Source organism: Canis lupus, chromosome 16 (genome assembly GCF_011100685.1).
Source record: "Canis lupus familiaris isolate Mischka breed German Shepherd chromosome 16, alternate assembly UU_Cfam_GSD_1.0, whole genome shotgun sequence".
In the NCBI taxonomy this organism is placed as follows: domain Eukaryota; kingdom Metazoa; phylum Chordata; class Mammalia; order Carnivora; family Canidae; genus Canis; species Canis lupus.
In genome coordinates this window covers 41,385,913-41,403,525 of record NC_049237.1, presented here as the reverse complement: position 1 = coordinate 41,403,525, position 17,613 = coordinate 41,385,913, and the positions used below count along the sequence as shown (strand labels likewise).

General features: G+C 36.2%; 1 protein-coding gene across 4 annotated transcripts in view; it reads right to left on the bottom strand.

Moving 5' to 3' along the window:
* ZDHHC2 (zinc finger DHHC-type palmitoyltransferase 2) overlaps positions 1 to 17,613 on the bottom strand; it is a 66,415-nt gene that overhangs the window by 32,119 nt on the left and 16,683 nt on the right. For all 4 annotated transcript variants that reach the window (XR_005371588.1, XM_038560248.1, XM_038560249.1 and 1 more), the window contains 3 exons: positions 13,706 to 13,732; positions 12,499 to 12,593; positions 2,069 to 2,189 (listed from right to left, as the gene is read on the bottom strand). Coding sequence is in view for 3 of the 4 variants with exons in the window: in XM_038560248.1 (XP_038416176.1) it covers positions 2,069 to 2,189; positions 12,499 to 12,593; positions 13,706 to 13,732 (243 nt within the window). In the remaining variant the exon portion in view is untranslated. The remainder of the gene's footprint in view (positions 1 to 2,068; positions 2,190 to 12,498; positions 12,594 to 13,705; positions 13,733 to 17,613) is intronic.

The following is a 17,613-nucleotide window of genomic DNA, read 5'->3' as shown; positions in this document are numbered from 1 at the left end:
TAAAAAAGCAAAGAGTCCTCATTAATAAGAATAAAAATAAAAAACAATCTAATAAAGTTTGGTGATCCCTGTAAGAAAGCAGAAGATGGCTGGATCAGGAAAAAGCACAGGACTACCAGGTGAGATAATCTCCTGCTTCACCTTGCCCAACACTAAAGTGTGAATGTGGTTGGATTTTTCCCCTTGTTAGGGCAGTCAGTTTCATATAGGCAACCGGCATTGTTCTCTTTGGGGTTTGGAGGAAGTACTGTGGATTTAAAATGGATAGTAAAATCTTCAATTACATTACCATCCACTTTCTTCAATTCTGTCTATAAAATATAAAGTACATGAACATCAACTGAACTTTTCAGTAGCTTTAGTAATCCACAAAATTTCTCAGGACGAAGAAGCAAGTTTTCTAGAGAACCCTGAGGTCCTGGCTGGGGGTGAGGTAAGAAGCACCCCTCTCACGTTCTCGCCTTGGTGGGACTGTGGCTGCTCCCCTGAATGTCCATTCTGCACCGTGTTCACCTCTACATTCTATATATTCCAGAGGGGGATCAATCAGACCAACATCATCTATTATACTTTGTGTGTAATTTAATTTAGTTGATGACTTTAGTCAGCTAATATTGATTTTTGCAGGCATCCAGAATTTTTGCACTGAAAATATAAACAAAGGTTATATTAGGAGATCCAGACTGTATTCCATACTTTCACAACTCTTAAGAACCATAAGTTCATCTCAGGAGGTAGGTATCTAACACCTGAGAGGAACAGAGATTAACAGCCTTAACATTATACAAACTACACAAGGAGATGACTTATAAATCCAAAGTGTAGTTATTATTAATAGAAATTAATACTTTATTATGGTATGACTTATGCTTCTTCCCTCTTAATCCAGTGTATCAAGCTGTACAGTTAAAAAGCCCTGTCCTAGGAACATGGAGACTAGTTTTTCATACCTGATACCATCACTGTCATTACTAGTTTTGGAAATTTGTGCAGTAATTTATTTTTAAGGAGATTAAATTTCCTCAGTATTTGCTTAGGCTTATCTAGGGTCAATATACATAGAAGTATACAAGCACATCTGTCTTTGTGCCACAGAACCAGTGGCATTAATATTAAATCAAGAAATTGCCACTTGCCCATTGAGAAATAGGAAAAACAAACAGGTAAAAATTGTAAGACCTTGACTTAGATTCAATTATGATTCTCAAGTGAGTTAGAAACAAATATAAATAATATAAAAATATTAATGAGATATGTTACAGTCTTTTTGCCATACTAAATCTTTGAAACCAGGTGCATATTTTACACTTAGAGCACAACTGAATTTGGAGTGGCCATATTTTAAATGCTCAACAGGACATAGGGCTAGTGCTACCAAAGTGGGTGGCACAGGCCTAGAGTTATAAAATTTCTGGCTGAGTCTTGGTGTGTGTCCATTTTAAAGACAATTCTTTAATTACATAGTTGTTAAACTACCTAAAAGGTCTTGACCCAGGTAAAAGAGATTTATTAACTGAATTGCATAAGGAAAGGAAAGGAAAAGGAAAAGGAAAAGGAAAAGGAAAAGGAAAAGGAAAAAGAAAAGGAAAAGGAAAGGGAGAGAGAGAAAAAAAGGTGAAAATTACCATACATTTTAAAGATAAAGAAATTATAACAATACCTTAAGTTTTATACTACTTTATACAATTACTGCTTTAAATTTGTGTAAAATTGCCAATGTTATGTTCATTATAGATATTGCTCCCTTTTAAAAACGAAGATCTATAATTAAACTTTTAAACTTTAAATATAACTACAAATCAAGATTTCAGCAGTTCTAACATCTCCACTGAGTCCCAGCTAAGTGACTAGAAAAGCCACAAGACAAGTAAAGTCAGTGTGGATGCGATTGAGATCTCTGGGCCACGCTGTTATTCACAGGTCTGTTTTGTGGAATTGTATAGGAAAGATTCAATAAACCACCCAAGACATAACACAATGCGTTTCAATGAGTGTTTGGCAGTTTCAAGTATATAAATATGCTGACAGTCACCACAACAATCGTGCCAAAGCGCTCATTATCATGTACCTCCAGACATGGTCCGGGTATAGATGGGAAGATCTTTGGCTGCTCGCCTAAGAACTTCCTGATGGGCTTCTCCTCTTGGCTCTCTCTCCAACAATTCTTTTTCTGCATAAGAGAGATGGAACTGTGGAAAAAAACTGAATTTCAGTCAGAGTTCTCAAGAAATAGCACACTGGTCTACTACACCTACAAAGAGGTATATATAAAATATCAATAGTATGTATCATATAGATTCAGAGTGGTAATAGAGCTTGAATCTGGGCAAGTCTGTTAATCTGGTAGAGCATTAGTTGATGCATCTAGAAAAAGAGAATAATTACTAATATCTGCTTCCTTTGATGTTCGTGAAACTCAAGAGGAACAGAGTATGTAAAGTTGTTTTATAAACTGTAGAGTTCGGGGCACCTGAGTGGCTCAGTCAGTTAAGCATCTGCCTTCAGCTGAGGTCATGATCCTGGGGTCGTGGGATAGAGCCCCAAATCAGGCCCCCTTGCTCAGCAGGGAGACTATTTCTCCCTCTGCCTCTGCCTCTCCCCTGGCTTTTACTCCTTCTCAAAGAAATAAAGTAAAAAAAAACAAAACAAAAAAACCAACAGCAGACTTCTACTCCAATATTAGTTATATTAATAAATGAAATGGTAAAATAAATTTGGCTTGATGGACACATTTTTCAACTGAATATTATTAGGATAAATAATATTCAGAAATGAATTCATCAAGTATGTTTTCTCATCTAAGTGAGCTTTAATTTAGGGATAATCATATGAATTCTCCAGCACTCAAAAGAATTAATCATGTATTTTACTTCTTAACCTGTCAATTTGGCCTACCCAATTAAAAATATATATTTGACAAAAATCAAATTGGTTTGAGCTGCACATATACCCACAAAAATGTCACAAAAAAACAGTTTTAAAAGTCTGTATAAAAAAGTATAAATCTGTTCCTGGAGATATGTACAAGGATACTCACAGCATCAAAGTTAAAAATGTAAAAAATTAAACACAAGCCAAATGTCCATCAAAAGGATAATGGATAAATAAACTGGAGTATGACATATCCACATAATTGAACCCTATATTACACTGCACAATTAATGAATCACATATATTCATATATATAGTAAATTGTGCATTGTATATGCTCTTTTGTATGTATATTCCATAATTTTTTAAGTTTTAAGAAAGTGATCTAATTATGTCAATGAAGGAAAGAAATATAATTTATTGAAAATGCAGTCATCATATTTGAACCTACATCTTTCTCTTTGGAGAAATATAAATTAAAAATCTTTGTTTAGAGGTTGACAATTCTATTGAGGTTATTTTAAAAAGAAAAACAAATTTCCAGCTTTCAAATGTAGATCATTTCTAAGCTACCATGCTATTACCATATGCAGAACATTTAGTTAAATATACTGTAAAATTTCAGACTTATTAAGGTAAAGAAAATAAAATATTTTGCCTAAGTAGAAATTTACATCATACAAATTATTCTAAATTAGTATAACAAATTTACTGGCATTAAACTAGTAGATAAAAAAAATAAACTAGTAGATAGGTTATAGTTAGGTCTTTAAGAGTTTCTAAGATAATTGAAAAAATAATTCACATTAAACATTCCTTCTGTTATAAATCCACAGCATTTCTTTTCCTATTAATTTCATATTGTTCCAAAATTACACTTCAACCAGTCCTTTCTCAAATGAATACAAATAACAAATAAATAAAGGTCACATATATGAAGGCATAGTGCATTCTGTCAGCTGCTCTTCACTTGCTTGCTACCCTAAATCTCAGTTTAAAAAAAAAAAAAAAAAAGAAACATTTATACAAGTATTCTGATTGGTTGAATATATATGTGAAGATGGTGAGTGGCTGTGAGTAGTGCTGAATTTCCAGCCTAGAAAAGAAAGATCTTGCAGCCTGATCCCAGAGGCTGTGGCAAAGGAACAGTAGATTAAATATCTTGGAATCAAAGGAAAATTTGGGAACCACATTTCAAATAGGTAAACAACTATCTCCCAATTGGATAACAGATTCCTACAAGTTATTCCATTGTTTTCGAAGATACTCTTAAAAAAAGAACTTTGATAGGAGGCGGGTGCACTGAGAATGTTGTCACTCTTTAGATCTTATTAACTAAATTAAAGAGCTGGCAAAGAAAAATTCAAATTTTTTAGTGATCCATCATATGCAATTGTATTGGTTTATCAGGGGATTTGTCAGATATTCTGGCTTATTTAACAATTCTAGGTTAGGGGGATCCCTGGGTGGCTCAGCAGTTTGGCGCCTGTCTTCGGCCCAAGGCGTGATCCCCGGGATTGAGTCCCACATCAGACTTCCTGCATGGAGCCTGCTTCTCCCTCTGCCTGTGTCTCTGCCTCTCTCTCTCTGTCTCTCATGAATGAAAAAATAAAATCTTAAAAAAAAAAAATTCTAGGTTAGACATCATGCACCTTACTACTTTAACATTTAAAATGTGCATTCATTGTTTTGAAAGAAAAAAAAAACAGTGACATAAAGGTAAATGGTCCTAACAGAACTGCATATCTTGTTTGGAAATATTTAATTGGTATAAAGGGTATAATATCAAATGATGTCATAATGCTGTAAAAGTCAAGAAAAAGACATGGTCATTGTAAAAGTGTCTGTGACACACTTGTGAAAGTGTCTTCGCACATGCTGATTCCTCTCCCTAGAAGGCTAGTCCTCACTCTATAGATGGCTCCTTCTCATTTTGCAGATTTCAGCTTAAATGCCATCTTCTCAAAGAACTTCCATGATTCCCTTACTAAGGTAAGTACCCTGAAAATTCTGTCCCTTCCTCCTGTCACACCCTCCCTTAGGTCCATATATTCCTTCTTTGCATTATGCACCACAATTTTAAATCATTTTGTTTGTTCATTGGTCCTTGTCTAACTTTCCCACAAATACGTAACCCTACAAGGGCAAGAATCAAGTCCTAGCACAGAGTCCGCACTCTCTTACAATTATGAAATGGATAAAATGTCAGTAGTCCTATGTTAGACCAATCAAGGAAAAATTTATTTTATATCTCAGTCCCCAACATTCCATTCTCAGATTCCCACCATTTAGGCAGATATATTTCCCCTCCTTATTTCTAAAATTAGTTTAAAGTATAGTATTGAAAATCAGTTTAATAAGACTTAATATAGTCAAAAGAATTAAAACCAACAACATGTTACCACATTTTCTTATGGAGTTTGGGATCCTTTTTACCTTAAAGGAAAGTTTTAGTGAGTGAACTGAAAGACTGCTGAGATGTTTAATGCTTTTATTAATAAATAAACAATATACTTCATCATGTCCAGAAAACCAAATACAGGTTGGTAGAATTATTACTCATATAATAAGGATGTTCAAATATCTAATATTAACGTGGAATACACCAAATAGAGTCCTGTCCCCCAGAACACTTTAATGTGCCAAGGTTTGTCATGGATTTGAAGAAATAACATTTGTAGATATCTGAAAGAATGGAAGATCTCCTAGGGTGGAAAAGATAATATCTTTGACCTACCACCAACTTGTAAGTTATGGCAGTCCTCTGGCCAGTTAATGGATGTTGTTTTGTCTTGTTTAAATAGCTTTATCAACTTTAAAATTAAAACACTTTAGATTTATAGAAAATTTGAGAAAATATTACATGCTTCCCATATATCTTCTCGCCAAAATGCCCATATTATTAACATCATCTATTAGTACATTATGGTACATTTATTACAATTAATAAAATCAATACTGATGCATTATTACTAACTAAAGTCTATAGCTTATTCAGATTTCCTTTGTTTTCACTGAATATCTTTTTCTGCTCTAGGATTCCATCCAGTACATCACAGTACCTTTATTTGTCCTATCTTAAGTTCCTCTTGGCTGTGACAATTTCTTAGATTTTCCCTGTTTTTGTTGATCTTGACAGTTTTTCTGGATGCTGCTTTATTAAAATCTGATTTTTTTTTATGATTAGGTTTGAGATTTGTTGTTAGAGGGATGAAGACTGCAGAGGTAAAAGTGTCCTTCTCATCACATAATATCAAGGAGATATACTACCAACATCGCCTATCCGTGCTTGCATTAAACTTAATCACCTGGTTGAGGGAGCGTTTGTCAGGTTTCTCTACACTAAAGTTCCTCATTATTTTCCCTTTTCCATCCTCTGTACTCTTTGAAAGAAATTTACCACCTGCAGCCTACATTTAAAGAGTGGGGATTTATTCTTGCCTCTTCTAAGAGCAAAATATCTACATAAATTACTTGAAATTCTCCAATAAAAGAGATTTTTCTCCCCATTTATTCATTTACTTATATTAGTAGATTGATAGATATTTATTGTATACTTTTGGCTATAATCCAATACTATTTTATCTATTTTGTTGCTCAGATTGTTCTAGTTTCAGTCATTGGGAATTTTCAACTGGCTTCTGTGTCCCTTTGAAATACCACCATCAACCTACAAATGCCCCCCACGTAGAATGGCCTCACAATTTTTTTTTTTTTTGACTTTACAATGGTGTGAAAGTGATATCCATTCAGCAGAAACCATACTTCAGCTTTTGAATTTGTATCTTCTCCTAGGCTAGTGATATTCAATATGATCTTCTCTGATGATGTAGGGCTGTGGCAGCAATCCACAGCTCCTGCCAGTCAGGTGATCACAAGAGTAAACAACTCATACACTTAAAACCGTTTTGTCCCCATACAACCATCATTCTTCACTTTCAGTACACTATTCAACAAATTCAACAATTTATTATAAAATAGGTTTTGTGTTAATGATTTTGCCTAGATGTAGGCTAATATAAGTGTTCTGAGTATGTTTGAGGTTGGCTGGGCTAAGCTATCACACTTAATGGGTTAGATGTATTAAATGCATTTTTAACTTACTATATTTTCAATTTACAATGGGTTTACCAGGACATAACCCCATCATAAGTCGAGAAAGTGCTCTATTTTATTTTATCTTATTTACTTTTAAGCCCTACCTTACTTTTTATCACCATAAGATGATGGCTATTACCTTATAGATGGCTCTTCTTATTTAATTTTGATTTTTACTTTTTATTGAGGTATAACTAACATACAATATTATATTAGTTTCAGGTATATGACATATTGATTAAACAATTCCATACATCACTCTGTGCTCACCACGTTAAGTATTGTCACCATTACAACGTTATTACAATACTATTGACTATATTCCCTGTGCCATATTTTTCATCTTTGTGGCTTATTTATTTTATAACTGGAAGTTTCTACCTCTTACTCCCTTTTCCCTATTTCACCCATTTCCCCCCCCACCCACACTCTGGCTCATCCTGAGTATTTCCTGCCCTAGTTCTAGAATCAGTCATTTCTCCAAGGATTCCTCCTTCCTTTTACTAGAAATTAGAAACCAAGATTGGAAATCAAATAGAGTTTTCAGGCTAAAGAAGAGTATAATTTTACAAGGATATACAAATTAAGAAAAAACCTGAAATCTAATAACAAATAGGACACTCACGGAATTGTATGCTTTACTAAATAAAATCTTTATAAATAAATAGGCAACCAATGGCTTTTCTTTTTCTTTTTTTTTTTTTTAAGATTTTATTTATTTATTCATGAGAGACACACAGAGAGAGGCAGAGACATGGGCAGAAGGAAAAGCAGGCTCCCTGCAGGGAGCCTGATGCGGGACTCGATCCCGGGACTCTGGGATCATGACCTGAGCTAAAGGCAGATGCTCAACCACTGAACTACCCAGGTACGCCACAACGAATGGCTTTCTTAATGACATGTAATGCCAAAGGTCTGATTAAACTGTTGGCACTCTAACTTGCTACCATTCTCTTTTCAAACGATTTTGCAAGTGATTTAAATTTCCCTGGTCTGGTCATTCAACTTTTGAGAATATTAAGGAAATAATCCAAAATATAAAGTGTGCACAAAACATATACAAACATATTAACAAAATCATTGTAATACAAAAAATTGGGATCAACCTAAAAATCCAAGTTAGGTTTTTACATATTTCAGTGAGAATATTATGCCATTATTAAAAATGACAATAAACCAATGATGGACTATTATGTGGGGAAAAACTAAAAGATGTGCATGTAGGATACAACCAGGAAAAATAACTCAAAAGAAATTCAGCATGTAAACTGTCTATATTAGCCTGGGGTGATTTTTTTTTTCCTTTTTCTTTTTGTCTAGTCACCATTCTCAAAATATAATTTAGTATGGTTATCTTACTTTTATGGGAGAAAATCTTATAAATTGAAAAACTATTAGCAATTTAACAATCCTGTTATATAAAAGGTATATTTAGTTCCAGATTACTTATAATTCTTTCAATAGCAACAAGAAAATATTAACATTATTTTCTTATACTACATCTTCTCTGCTATTTTAGTCCCATTTTCAAAGATTTTTAGCAGTTGAGAGCACTCTATTGTCAATTTAAGTCAAGGACTCCACAGTTTATAACTGGGAGGGTCTCTGGATTCTGATCAATTAAAAGATTAGGGTGATATCTTGCATTTTACTAACTCAGGATTCTTAGCCAGAGAGTTGGGGCTCTTTCTTTCATAATAATGGCCTCCAAATTCTCCTGATAATGGACCCATCACTAAAAAATACTCTGGGACCAATATGCATATTTATTTATATATGTAGTATTAGCTAATATACATATGAAATTTTCATATTACATATGAAACGTTTTATATGAAACATTATATTTATATATTTTATACTTATATATGTTTATATATATTACATATATATTTCTGTAAATTTCTATACCTTATACATGTAACTTAAGTTAAAAAAAAGAAACACTAAAAAATAATAAATGGAAATGCTGTTTTTGTTTTTTTTTTTTTTTTTCTCCATGCTCCAACTGATGTCCTGGATGCACCTGCCCACAGTAGTGTCCATTCTCTGTATTAAGCCATGGATACTGGCAAGAATGTAGGCTTGATGGTCAAAACAACTTCAGTTTGAATGTTAGCTGTACCACACCACAGAGTTCTAGATGCTCTGGGATAATTAGCTAACATTCAGAGCCTATGCTCCATTTGTAAAATGGTAATAAATAGTATCTAGCTCAGGGTGCCTGAGTGGCTCAGTTGGTTAAAGCATTTGCCTTCAGCTCAAGTCTTGATTCTTAAGTTCCAGGATCGAGCCCCAAGTCAGGCTCCCTACTCTGTGGGGAGCCTGCTTCTGCCTCTCCCTCTGCTGCTTCTCCTCCCACTCATGCTCTCTCACTCACTCACTCTTAAATAAATAAATAAAATCTTTTAAAAAAAATAGTATCTGTCTCACACAGTTGTAGGAATCAAATAAAGTATATGGATTTTGTTTTTGTTTTTTTTGTAGAAAAATCATAAACAAAGCCTGGTACAGCTGTAAATCACTCTCCTCAGTCTCGACTGCTCCCTCAATACTGTGTCATTTCTTCCATTTCTTCCACTTTCCCACTCTCTCTAACTACTATTTCAAACCTCTCCTCTCCCCAACCTCAGTCAACTTCCCTCCCTCCCATTCTTAGCCAGTGATCTCACACATAATTTTAGGGGGGAAATCAGAAGTTACTTCAACTTCTGCCAAAGTCATAAACACAAACCTGCATGTGTACATGTAACTTCTACTCTACATCCAATCATTTAGCAAATACTTATTGATCACCTTTTACGGGTCAGATACTGCTCTAGGTACTGGTTATGGGTCAGTGAACAAAACAGATAAAGTTCATGCCATTGCAGAGCTTACATTCTAGGAATGACATTAAAAAGTGATTATTTATGAGTCATAGAATGATATGCCATGGAGAAAAATATAGCAAGGTTAAGGTTTATAGGGGATTCTGGAGATAGGGTTTAACCACTTTATACAGAGTGGTCATGGAAAACCTCAAAGATAGGGTCTTATTTGAGCAGAGATACAGAGATAAGAAGTAAGTAAGGGACCTGGCCACACAGTTATCTATGGGAAGAATGTTCCAGGTCAAGGAAAATACCAGGTTTGTAGATCCCTGAAGTAGAAACACGCATATTGACATATGAGCAAGGAGAGAGGAATGTGACTAAGGCAGTGCTGAAGAGGGTCAGAGAGGTGGTGTGGGGCCAGACCCTGAGCAGCCTTTTAAGCTACAGCAGAGAATTATGTTTTTACTCTGAGGGAGCTTGGATATCAAAGAAAAGTTCTAAGCAAAAGAATGGTATGATCTGTCTTGTGTTTTGAAAGGATCCCTGGATACTATATTGAAAATACACAGGATCGGGAAACTGGTTGAAAGGGCTATCAGATAGCAAATGGAAGAATTAAAAGTTGATTTTAGACTTCCAGCTTTGGGATGAAGGATGAAGCTTCGCAGGACTTTGGGAAGGGAATATGGGCAAGACTGTAAATAGTGAAACCCTATGGGGGATTGCAATGACTCAGACAAAAGAGATGATTGAGACCCTGAATTAGGGTAATGGTATGAAAAACAAAGAATGAAAGAAAATAGAGGGGAGGGGTTGGAATCAAAAAAGGAAAATTAGAAAGTAAAAACAGCAGGATTTGGAGGTTGGGGGAAGGGGCAAGGAAGCAGGAGAATTCTGGGCAAGGCTGCCAAGCTTCTAGAAGGCTGGAATGTCCAGAAAGATGAGCTGGATGGCAGCAGCATTAACCAGTATAAGAAACAGATGAGTCACAGTTTGGGGAAGGGGAAGGGGTGACTTCAGCCCTTGATGTGCTGTATTTGAGGTGTGAGTAGATTAAGGAGCTATGTATGGCAGGGAGACATATAAATTTGCAATGGGAGAGGTCAGAGCCAGAAATAGATTTGGCAAGTGTTAATACAGAGGTCATAGGTAAAGCACCAGATAGGATAAGATCACCTAGGACAGGCGTCTGCATTCTTCTTCATACCTACAGCTAAGACCAAGATGGGGGTAAGAGAGATAATAGGAAAGAAGCAAATCCAGCAGGAGGGATGAAAAAAAGTTAGGAAAAAAAAATTAGTAGAGAGTAGAAGGAAAAAAAAAGGCCACATGTAAAACATTTTAGGCCAAGCATACCACTAATTCTGTGCAAATATCTGTGGTTTTCTTTTTAATATCCTTTCCTAGGTCATATAGCAAATTTATCAGCCTTTCTGACCACAGCTGCATTTTAAACAGATTACTTCAGGGAACAATTTGCAGTGGTGCTTCGATCTGTCTTTTCTTTTTTGAACTTGGCCAACTAAGACTCTACCATTATTACTGGAACAAAGTTTATTTCAATTCAACAAACATGCACTGGACTAAGTGCCAACAATACAGCAATGAGTAAAACACAGTTCTTTGCTCCAAGAACTTTTAACCAGGATGAAAGACTCAGCAACAAATACTTTGAATGCTCTTTTCAAAGTGTAAATTTGACCGTATCACTCTACCTAAAACTTTCTGTAGCTGGGACTGCTAATCCCCCCCGCCCCCTACAAATAAATATCCACAGTTTTCTTCTTGTAACATGGTTAATATGGTTAACATGGCCACTGAGAATAAAGACTACATTCCCAACCTTCTGCACAAAAATATATGGTCATATAACTAAGTTCTAAAGTAAGTGGAGGGATCCCTGGGTGGCGCAGCGGTTTGGCGCCTGCCTTTGGCCCAGGGCGCGATCCTGGAGACCCGGGATCGAATCCCACGTCAGGCTCCCGGTGCATGGAGCCTGCTTCTCCCTCCTCCTGTGTCTCTGCCTCTTTCTCTCTCTATGTCTATCATGAATAAATAAATAAATCTTTTAAAAAAATAAATAAATAAAAAAATAAAAAAATAAAAAAAAATAAAGTAAGTGGAAATGTCATCAGCAACTTCCAGAAGGTATCCTTAAAGGGAAGGACATTTACTTCTACTCCTTTATCCTACTTTCTCTGACCAGCTGTCTGGAAGGTAGATGTAATGGCTGAAAATGGAGCATTCATCTTAGGCCAAGAAGTGATGTTGGAAATGGGGGCTACACATATCAGAGCAAGAAGCTGTGAACTAGCTACAGACTTTGAATGTAAGATAAGATTAGTTACATTGTTATTTTGTTGTTGTTTCTGGTGGTTGACAGCTAACTAATCTACTGTTAGTATAACTGATAATTATAATACAGCAATATCTACCTTCAGCTCTATCTATTTACCCATCCACCACCGTGATGTTTGAGTCTACAGTAGAAATGGAACACACAACAGATTTAATATTGGATATACAATACTCACCCTGTGCAAAAATAATATTTGCCAAATGAAAATTCAAGTATTTACAGACACATTAATATAAACAAATCACTACACTTAATAAATTTGCAACATTAACAAAAAGACATAAAATTCATTCTTTAGACATCAATATTATTGACTTCCAACTTTAAGATAACTTCATTAATATTTTAACTTACTTCTTTTGAAGGATTCATTGGTAATGTAAAGATAGTTTTCCAATATGACCAGACAAACATTGCAAAAAGTAGATGATAAGCAATCAGGCACACAACTAAAATGAGAAGAACATAATTACCATTATAGTATGCAAATGCAAACTAAAACCATCCATGATATTTACAAAAGATCTACTTGTTCTCAACCAAATTCTTTAATAATTTAATTATTTCATATCCCATGATTAGAAAACTCTCATCTGTAGACAAGCCCGTCTATTGGCCAAATGGCTACAGGGACCTTTCCTAAATTATAAAAGTAAGGCAGCTATGCCTGCGACTTTAAATCATAAACACAGAATTAAAGCATTGGAGGCTTTAAGAACTTTACTTCACTGACGAATAATAGCAAACCCAGTTCCTATTTGAGAAGCAGTTTGCTAATTTTGCTTAGCTGTGGTCAAATCTGTGGCCCTGATTATGCTAATGACAACATATTTAAATAGAGACCATCTGGACAAAAAGAGATTTCCTCCAACAAGAATTCAAGTGTCTTGTTTATAGCAGGGGACAACTGTTAAGAAGAGCATAGTTTTTTTCAGGCAATGTGTATAAACACACCTTGTATGACTTTAGTCTTGAAATACTGTACTATGCAAAGTAAAATATTAATTTTGTATACAGTAACAAGGATCAATTCTGAAAATACATTAATATACAAATAATTCTGTAAGACAGCTGAATAACATTTGTAATTTAAAATGCAGCCTATTTGGTATTTTAAAACTGTGGCACTTTTTAAAAGAATGATGACATTCTTCATTTATCATCTTTTTAAAGAATGACGATACAGAATCATTTAAAAATTCAATTATTCATTAAGGCACTTAAATGAGTGTGAAATGACTAGAGCTAATGACATTTTCTACAAACAATACGGGTGACTCAGGTGTGAGGCAATACTCTAAGTTGACACAGGAGTTGTTTGATATTCCTACATCTCCAAGCCACAGGAATCTTTGGCACAGTGGCTACCATTTCAAGGGAGAGGTCTGTGCCAAGCATCTGAGAGAATTCAGTCTGGGGAGTGAGAGAAGTTTTTAACCCCACCTTGACTCTGCATTCTCAAAGTATGATTTATTAATCCCAACCAAATCTCAATGAATGCTATTTTTTAAAATTCTTTTTAAAATTTTATATCAAAAACAATAATAAACCATAATCTTACCTTGTTCTCCAACATTTTCCATGGACACTAGAGAAATAAACAGAAAAAAGAGTATAGATTAGGACACTTCTGGCAAACACAGGGCCTGAAAGAGACATAGGGCACTCGAGTAGGTTAATAACCTGGCTCCCCTTCAAACCAACATTCTCCAAATATTTGTTCAACTTTATTTCGGGGAGAGGTGAGAGTGAGTGGAAGAAGGAAGCCATGGTTGCATTCAGTCAGGGCTCTGTTGGCATTTCAGCCCTGAACACCACACAGAGAACAAAACCAGTCAGGCCTGCCCCTTCTGGGTCTTAATCCTAGATCGATGGTTTCTCAGTCTTCCCAGGGTTCAGATAAAAACAGTGTTCTCCAGGTCATCACATCTCCGGAGACATTTATTGCTCTTTATACATTGGCAATTGCCTAGTTAACTCCCCGGAAAGCATAAAATGTTGTGTCCATGGCATACACTCTTGTCAAGTTTCTCAAGTATAAACGCTGGTGCCCAATGAGTAATAGCTCCCTACTGTACAATGAGAGATGCAGGAAGCATGCCTGAGAAACTGCCACTCCTTGGAGGCTGCTGTAAACACCCCAAGGTAGATGAGGACCCTCCATCAGGGACCACATAGCTGAAACACGCTGGGACAGGAAGCTGTATTTATAACAACCCAGGCAGTTTTCCTACCTTCTATACTGTCTGCTTGTTCTGTTTTCCATATGGTCTTCCTCCATTGTGACTAGAGTCTTTTTTGGAAGTTTTGGCCTATCTCAAAGTTGGAAGTAGTAGTGAGCAAAGGTCTGGTACTTCCTGGAATATGATTCCATTGCTATTGATAAGAAGCAGTTCAGTAAACCACTGGTAACTTAAGTCTAGTTCAACTTTTAGTCATAAGTACATCCGAAATCCAAAACTTCAAATACTAAAATACGCCCTCATAGTAGGAAAAAAAAGTATTTCCCCCTTAAATTAGCAAAGAACAGTTATGTAATTGTTGCTAGAACAATTTGATTTTAGGTACTTTCATTGCAAATGTGTATTGCTGTGATCTTTCTTAGTCAGAATTTTCCTTGCCTTCAAATTCAAACTCTTTTTTTGGAGGAATTATTTACACCACATATACACAGTAACTTTTCTTTATAAATCCACAACACTAGTCCAAATTCAGTTCAACACAGATACATCCTAGCCCCATATATTCAGTCTGATGATGACGAATGCCAAGAATAAAGATTTGATTCTAATGAATGAATTGTAAGGAGAACACTATAGCTACGCTCTTTTTAATTTATCTTTAACTCATTTACTGAAAGACATTCACTATGCTAGGCTTAGTCTTGAGGATAAAATGGCAAATAGGATTCCATCCCCATGCTCAAAAAGCTTAAAGTTCATGATCACTCAAATTCAAAATTAAAACTAACAAAAGACAAGGACACGCGGTCATTAAGGCATTGTCAATTAAGAAATCAGAGCAGGGATCCCTGGGTGGCGCAGCGGTTTGGCGCCTGCCTTTGGCCCAGGGCGCGATCCTGGAGACCTGGGATCGAATCCCACGTCGGGCTCCCGGTGCATGGAGCCTGCTTCTCCCTGTGTCTCTGCCTCTCTCTCTCTCTCTCTGTGTGACTATCATAAATAAAAAAAAAAAAAAAAAAAAAAAAAAAAAAAAAAAAAATTAAGAAATCAGAGCAGCTCAGATTCAGAAGATTAAAACAAAAATGGTAGTAGCAGCACAAATACGCTTTAATATCTCCAGTCCTCACAAAGTGTCTGTGTGTCTCACGTGTCTTTGATCTCCTGTCTAGCTGCTACCCATTTTTCTGGCCTTTTCACGGGAAAAATGATTTTAACAATCATTCAAATGTACTGTCTCTACCCCTGCCAAATTCCTATTACCATCTCAACCAACTCCAGCTGGCCTTGCACCCCAGACTCCACTGCTCATCACTCCCATTTAGGTCACCAAAACTCTCCCTGGCAGTGGAATCTCCAGACTCAAGTTACTCCAACACAATTAATGATGTGTTTGTCAAAACAGTTCGTCCAATTGACAGTGAATTCTCCGACTGAATTGGCCTGCAGGAACACCCTGAAGTAGAATCTTTTGTCCCTTTAGCTACTTTCCAAGAAGCTGTAGCTCATTTTTCAGGTATTACAGATCAAAATTTGGGCGGTAGGAGGTACATGACAAATCATTCCCGGGAATGCTAGTGACACTGCTGCCAGACCATTTTAATGACAGACTTAAGAAAATACATTATTCAGATCAGTATTTCCAGTTGAATTCCAATTGTATTTTCTTCCTAGCAAATGTTTTTAATTAATGTTCCTTATAACAGATTTACTTATATTTTTAAGCCTTTATCAAACTGTTCCTTTCTCATTCTCATCTGTCATTGTGATTGTATTGACAACTGCAGTCCCTCCCTAACCTCAGCTTAGGCCATTCCCCTTTTTATGCAGGATGCTTCACCACTGGAGGCTACCTTGCTTCTTTTTCTTCTTCTTCTCCTTCTTTTAAGATTTATTTATTTTAGAGGGAGAAAGAGAGCATGTGGGGGTTGGGGAGGGGCAGAGGAGAACCTTCAAGGAGACTCCCCACTGAGCGCAGAGCCTGACTTGGGGCTCCATCCTATGACCCATAAGATCATGACTTGAGCCAAAACCAAGAGTCTGGATGCTTAAAACAACTGAGCCACCCAGGAGGCCCCAGGCTGCCTGCTTCTTGAATATGCTAATATTGTGTCCTCTGCACCTGCATTTAGCTGGATGGTAGGAGATCTGGACTCTAGTCCAATCCTCCCAATATGTGTGACCTTGACCATGACATTCAGCTGTTCTGTGCTTTGATTTTATTGTTTAGAAAAAAATCGTACTTTGACAGTTCCTCTGGCTCTAAAATTATCCTAAGTTCTACCCTGATGTATTCTGAAAAATTACTTACTTTTAAAAACCAAGGACAAAAGTCACCTCCAAATAAATCTATCCATGGGTTTATAGGAAGAATTTGTCAAGGACAAAGTGGTGGCCTTCCAGACAGAAACAAAGAGTTAAGGATAAGGCTTCTTATGCAGAACATCCCAACCCATGGCTTCCAATTGTGCTCAAGACTAAGAGCCTAATAGCCCTGACCACAAACATCATGCCAGTCTACATTCCTCATTGGATCCTCATCTAATTCCTTAAAAACTCATTTTATAACAAGGCAACCATGGTCTCTTTTAAAATGTAAACTGATAGCATCATCTCACTAAAAACCATCCCATGGCTTTGCACTGAATTCACAGTGAAGTTCAATCTCCTTATTTTCTCTGGGTTGAACAAACATGATCTGGCTCCTACTTACCTCTCCAATATCACTTCTCAACAGTCATCCTCTTGCTCACTAAGCTACAAATAGGCTGACCTTCCGTTTCTAGAACATACTAAACCTCAGTGTCTTCATGCTGTCTGAAAAGCTCTTCCCCAGCTCCATTCTTGGCTAGCGCTTTTTCATGCTTCAAGTTGCAATTTCAGTAACAGTTTCGCACAGAGTTTAGCACAGGTCCAGCTCACCCCTGCAATCATTAGGATATACTGTTTCTTTCTTAACACAGTCCAATCTGCAATTATTTTTGTTTCTTTTCCATGTCCCTCTCTAAGGTTTGAATTCTATCTCTCCCTGGATCCAGGTTTTATCTCAGCCAACTTACTTAGCCCCTCTAAGCGTTATCTCAATATTTATCCCATTGGGTTGTTTTGTGAGTTAAACTAGGTAATGTAGGTAAAAGAACCTAGAATAGAACCTGGCACTAAATATTAGGGGCTCAATAAATGTTAGCTGAATATGGAACATAAATATCACAAAAGAGGGAAGTGTTAGGAGTTCCCCCAAAGTTTGGTGTTAACTGTGTTAAAAACAATCTGGAGAAAGAGGTACGCA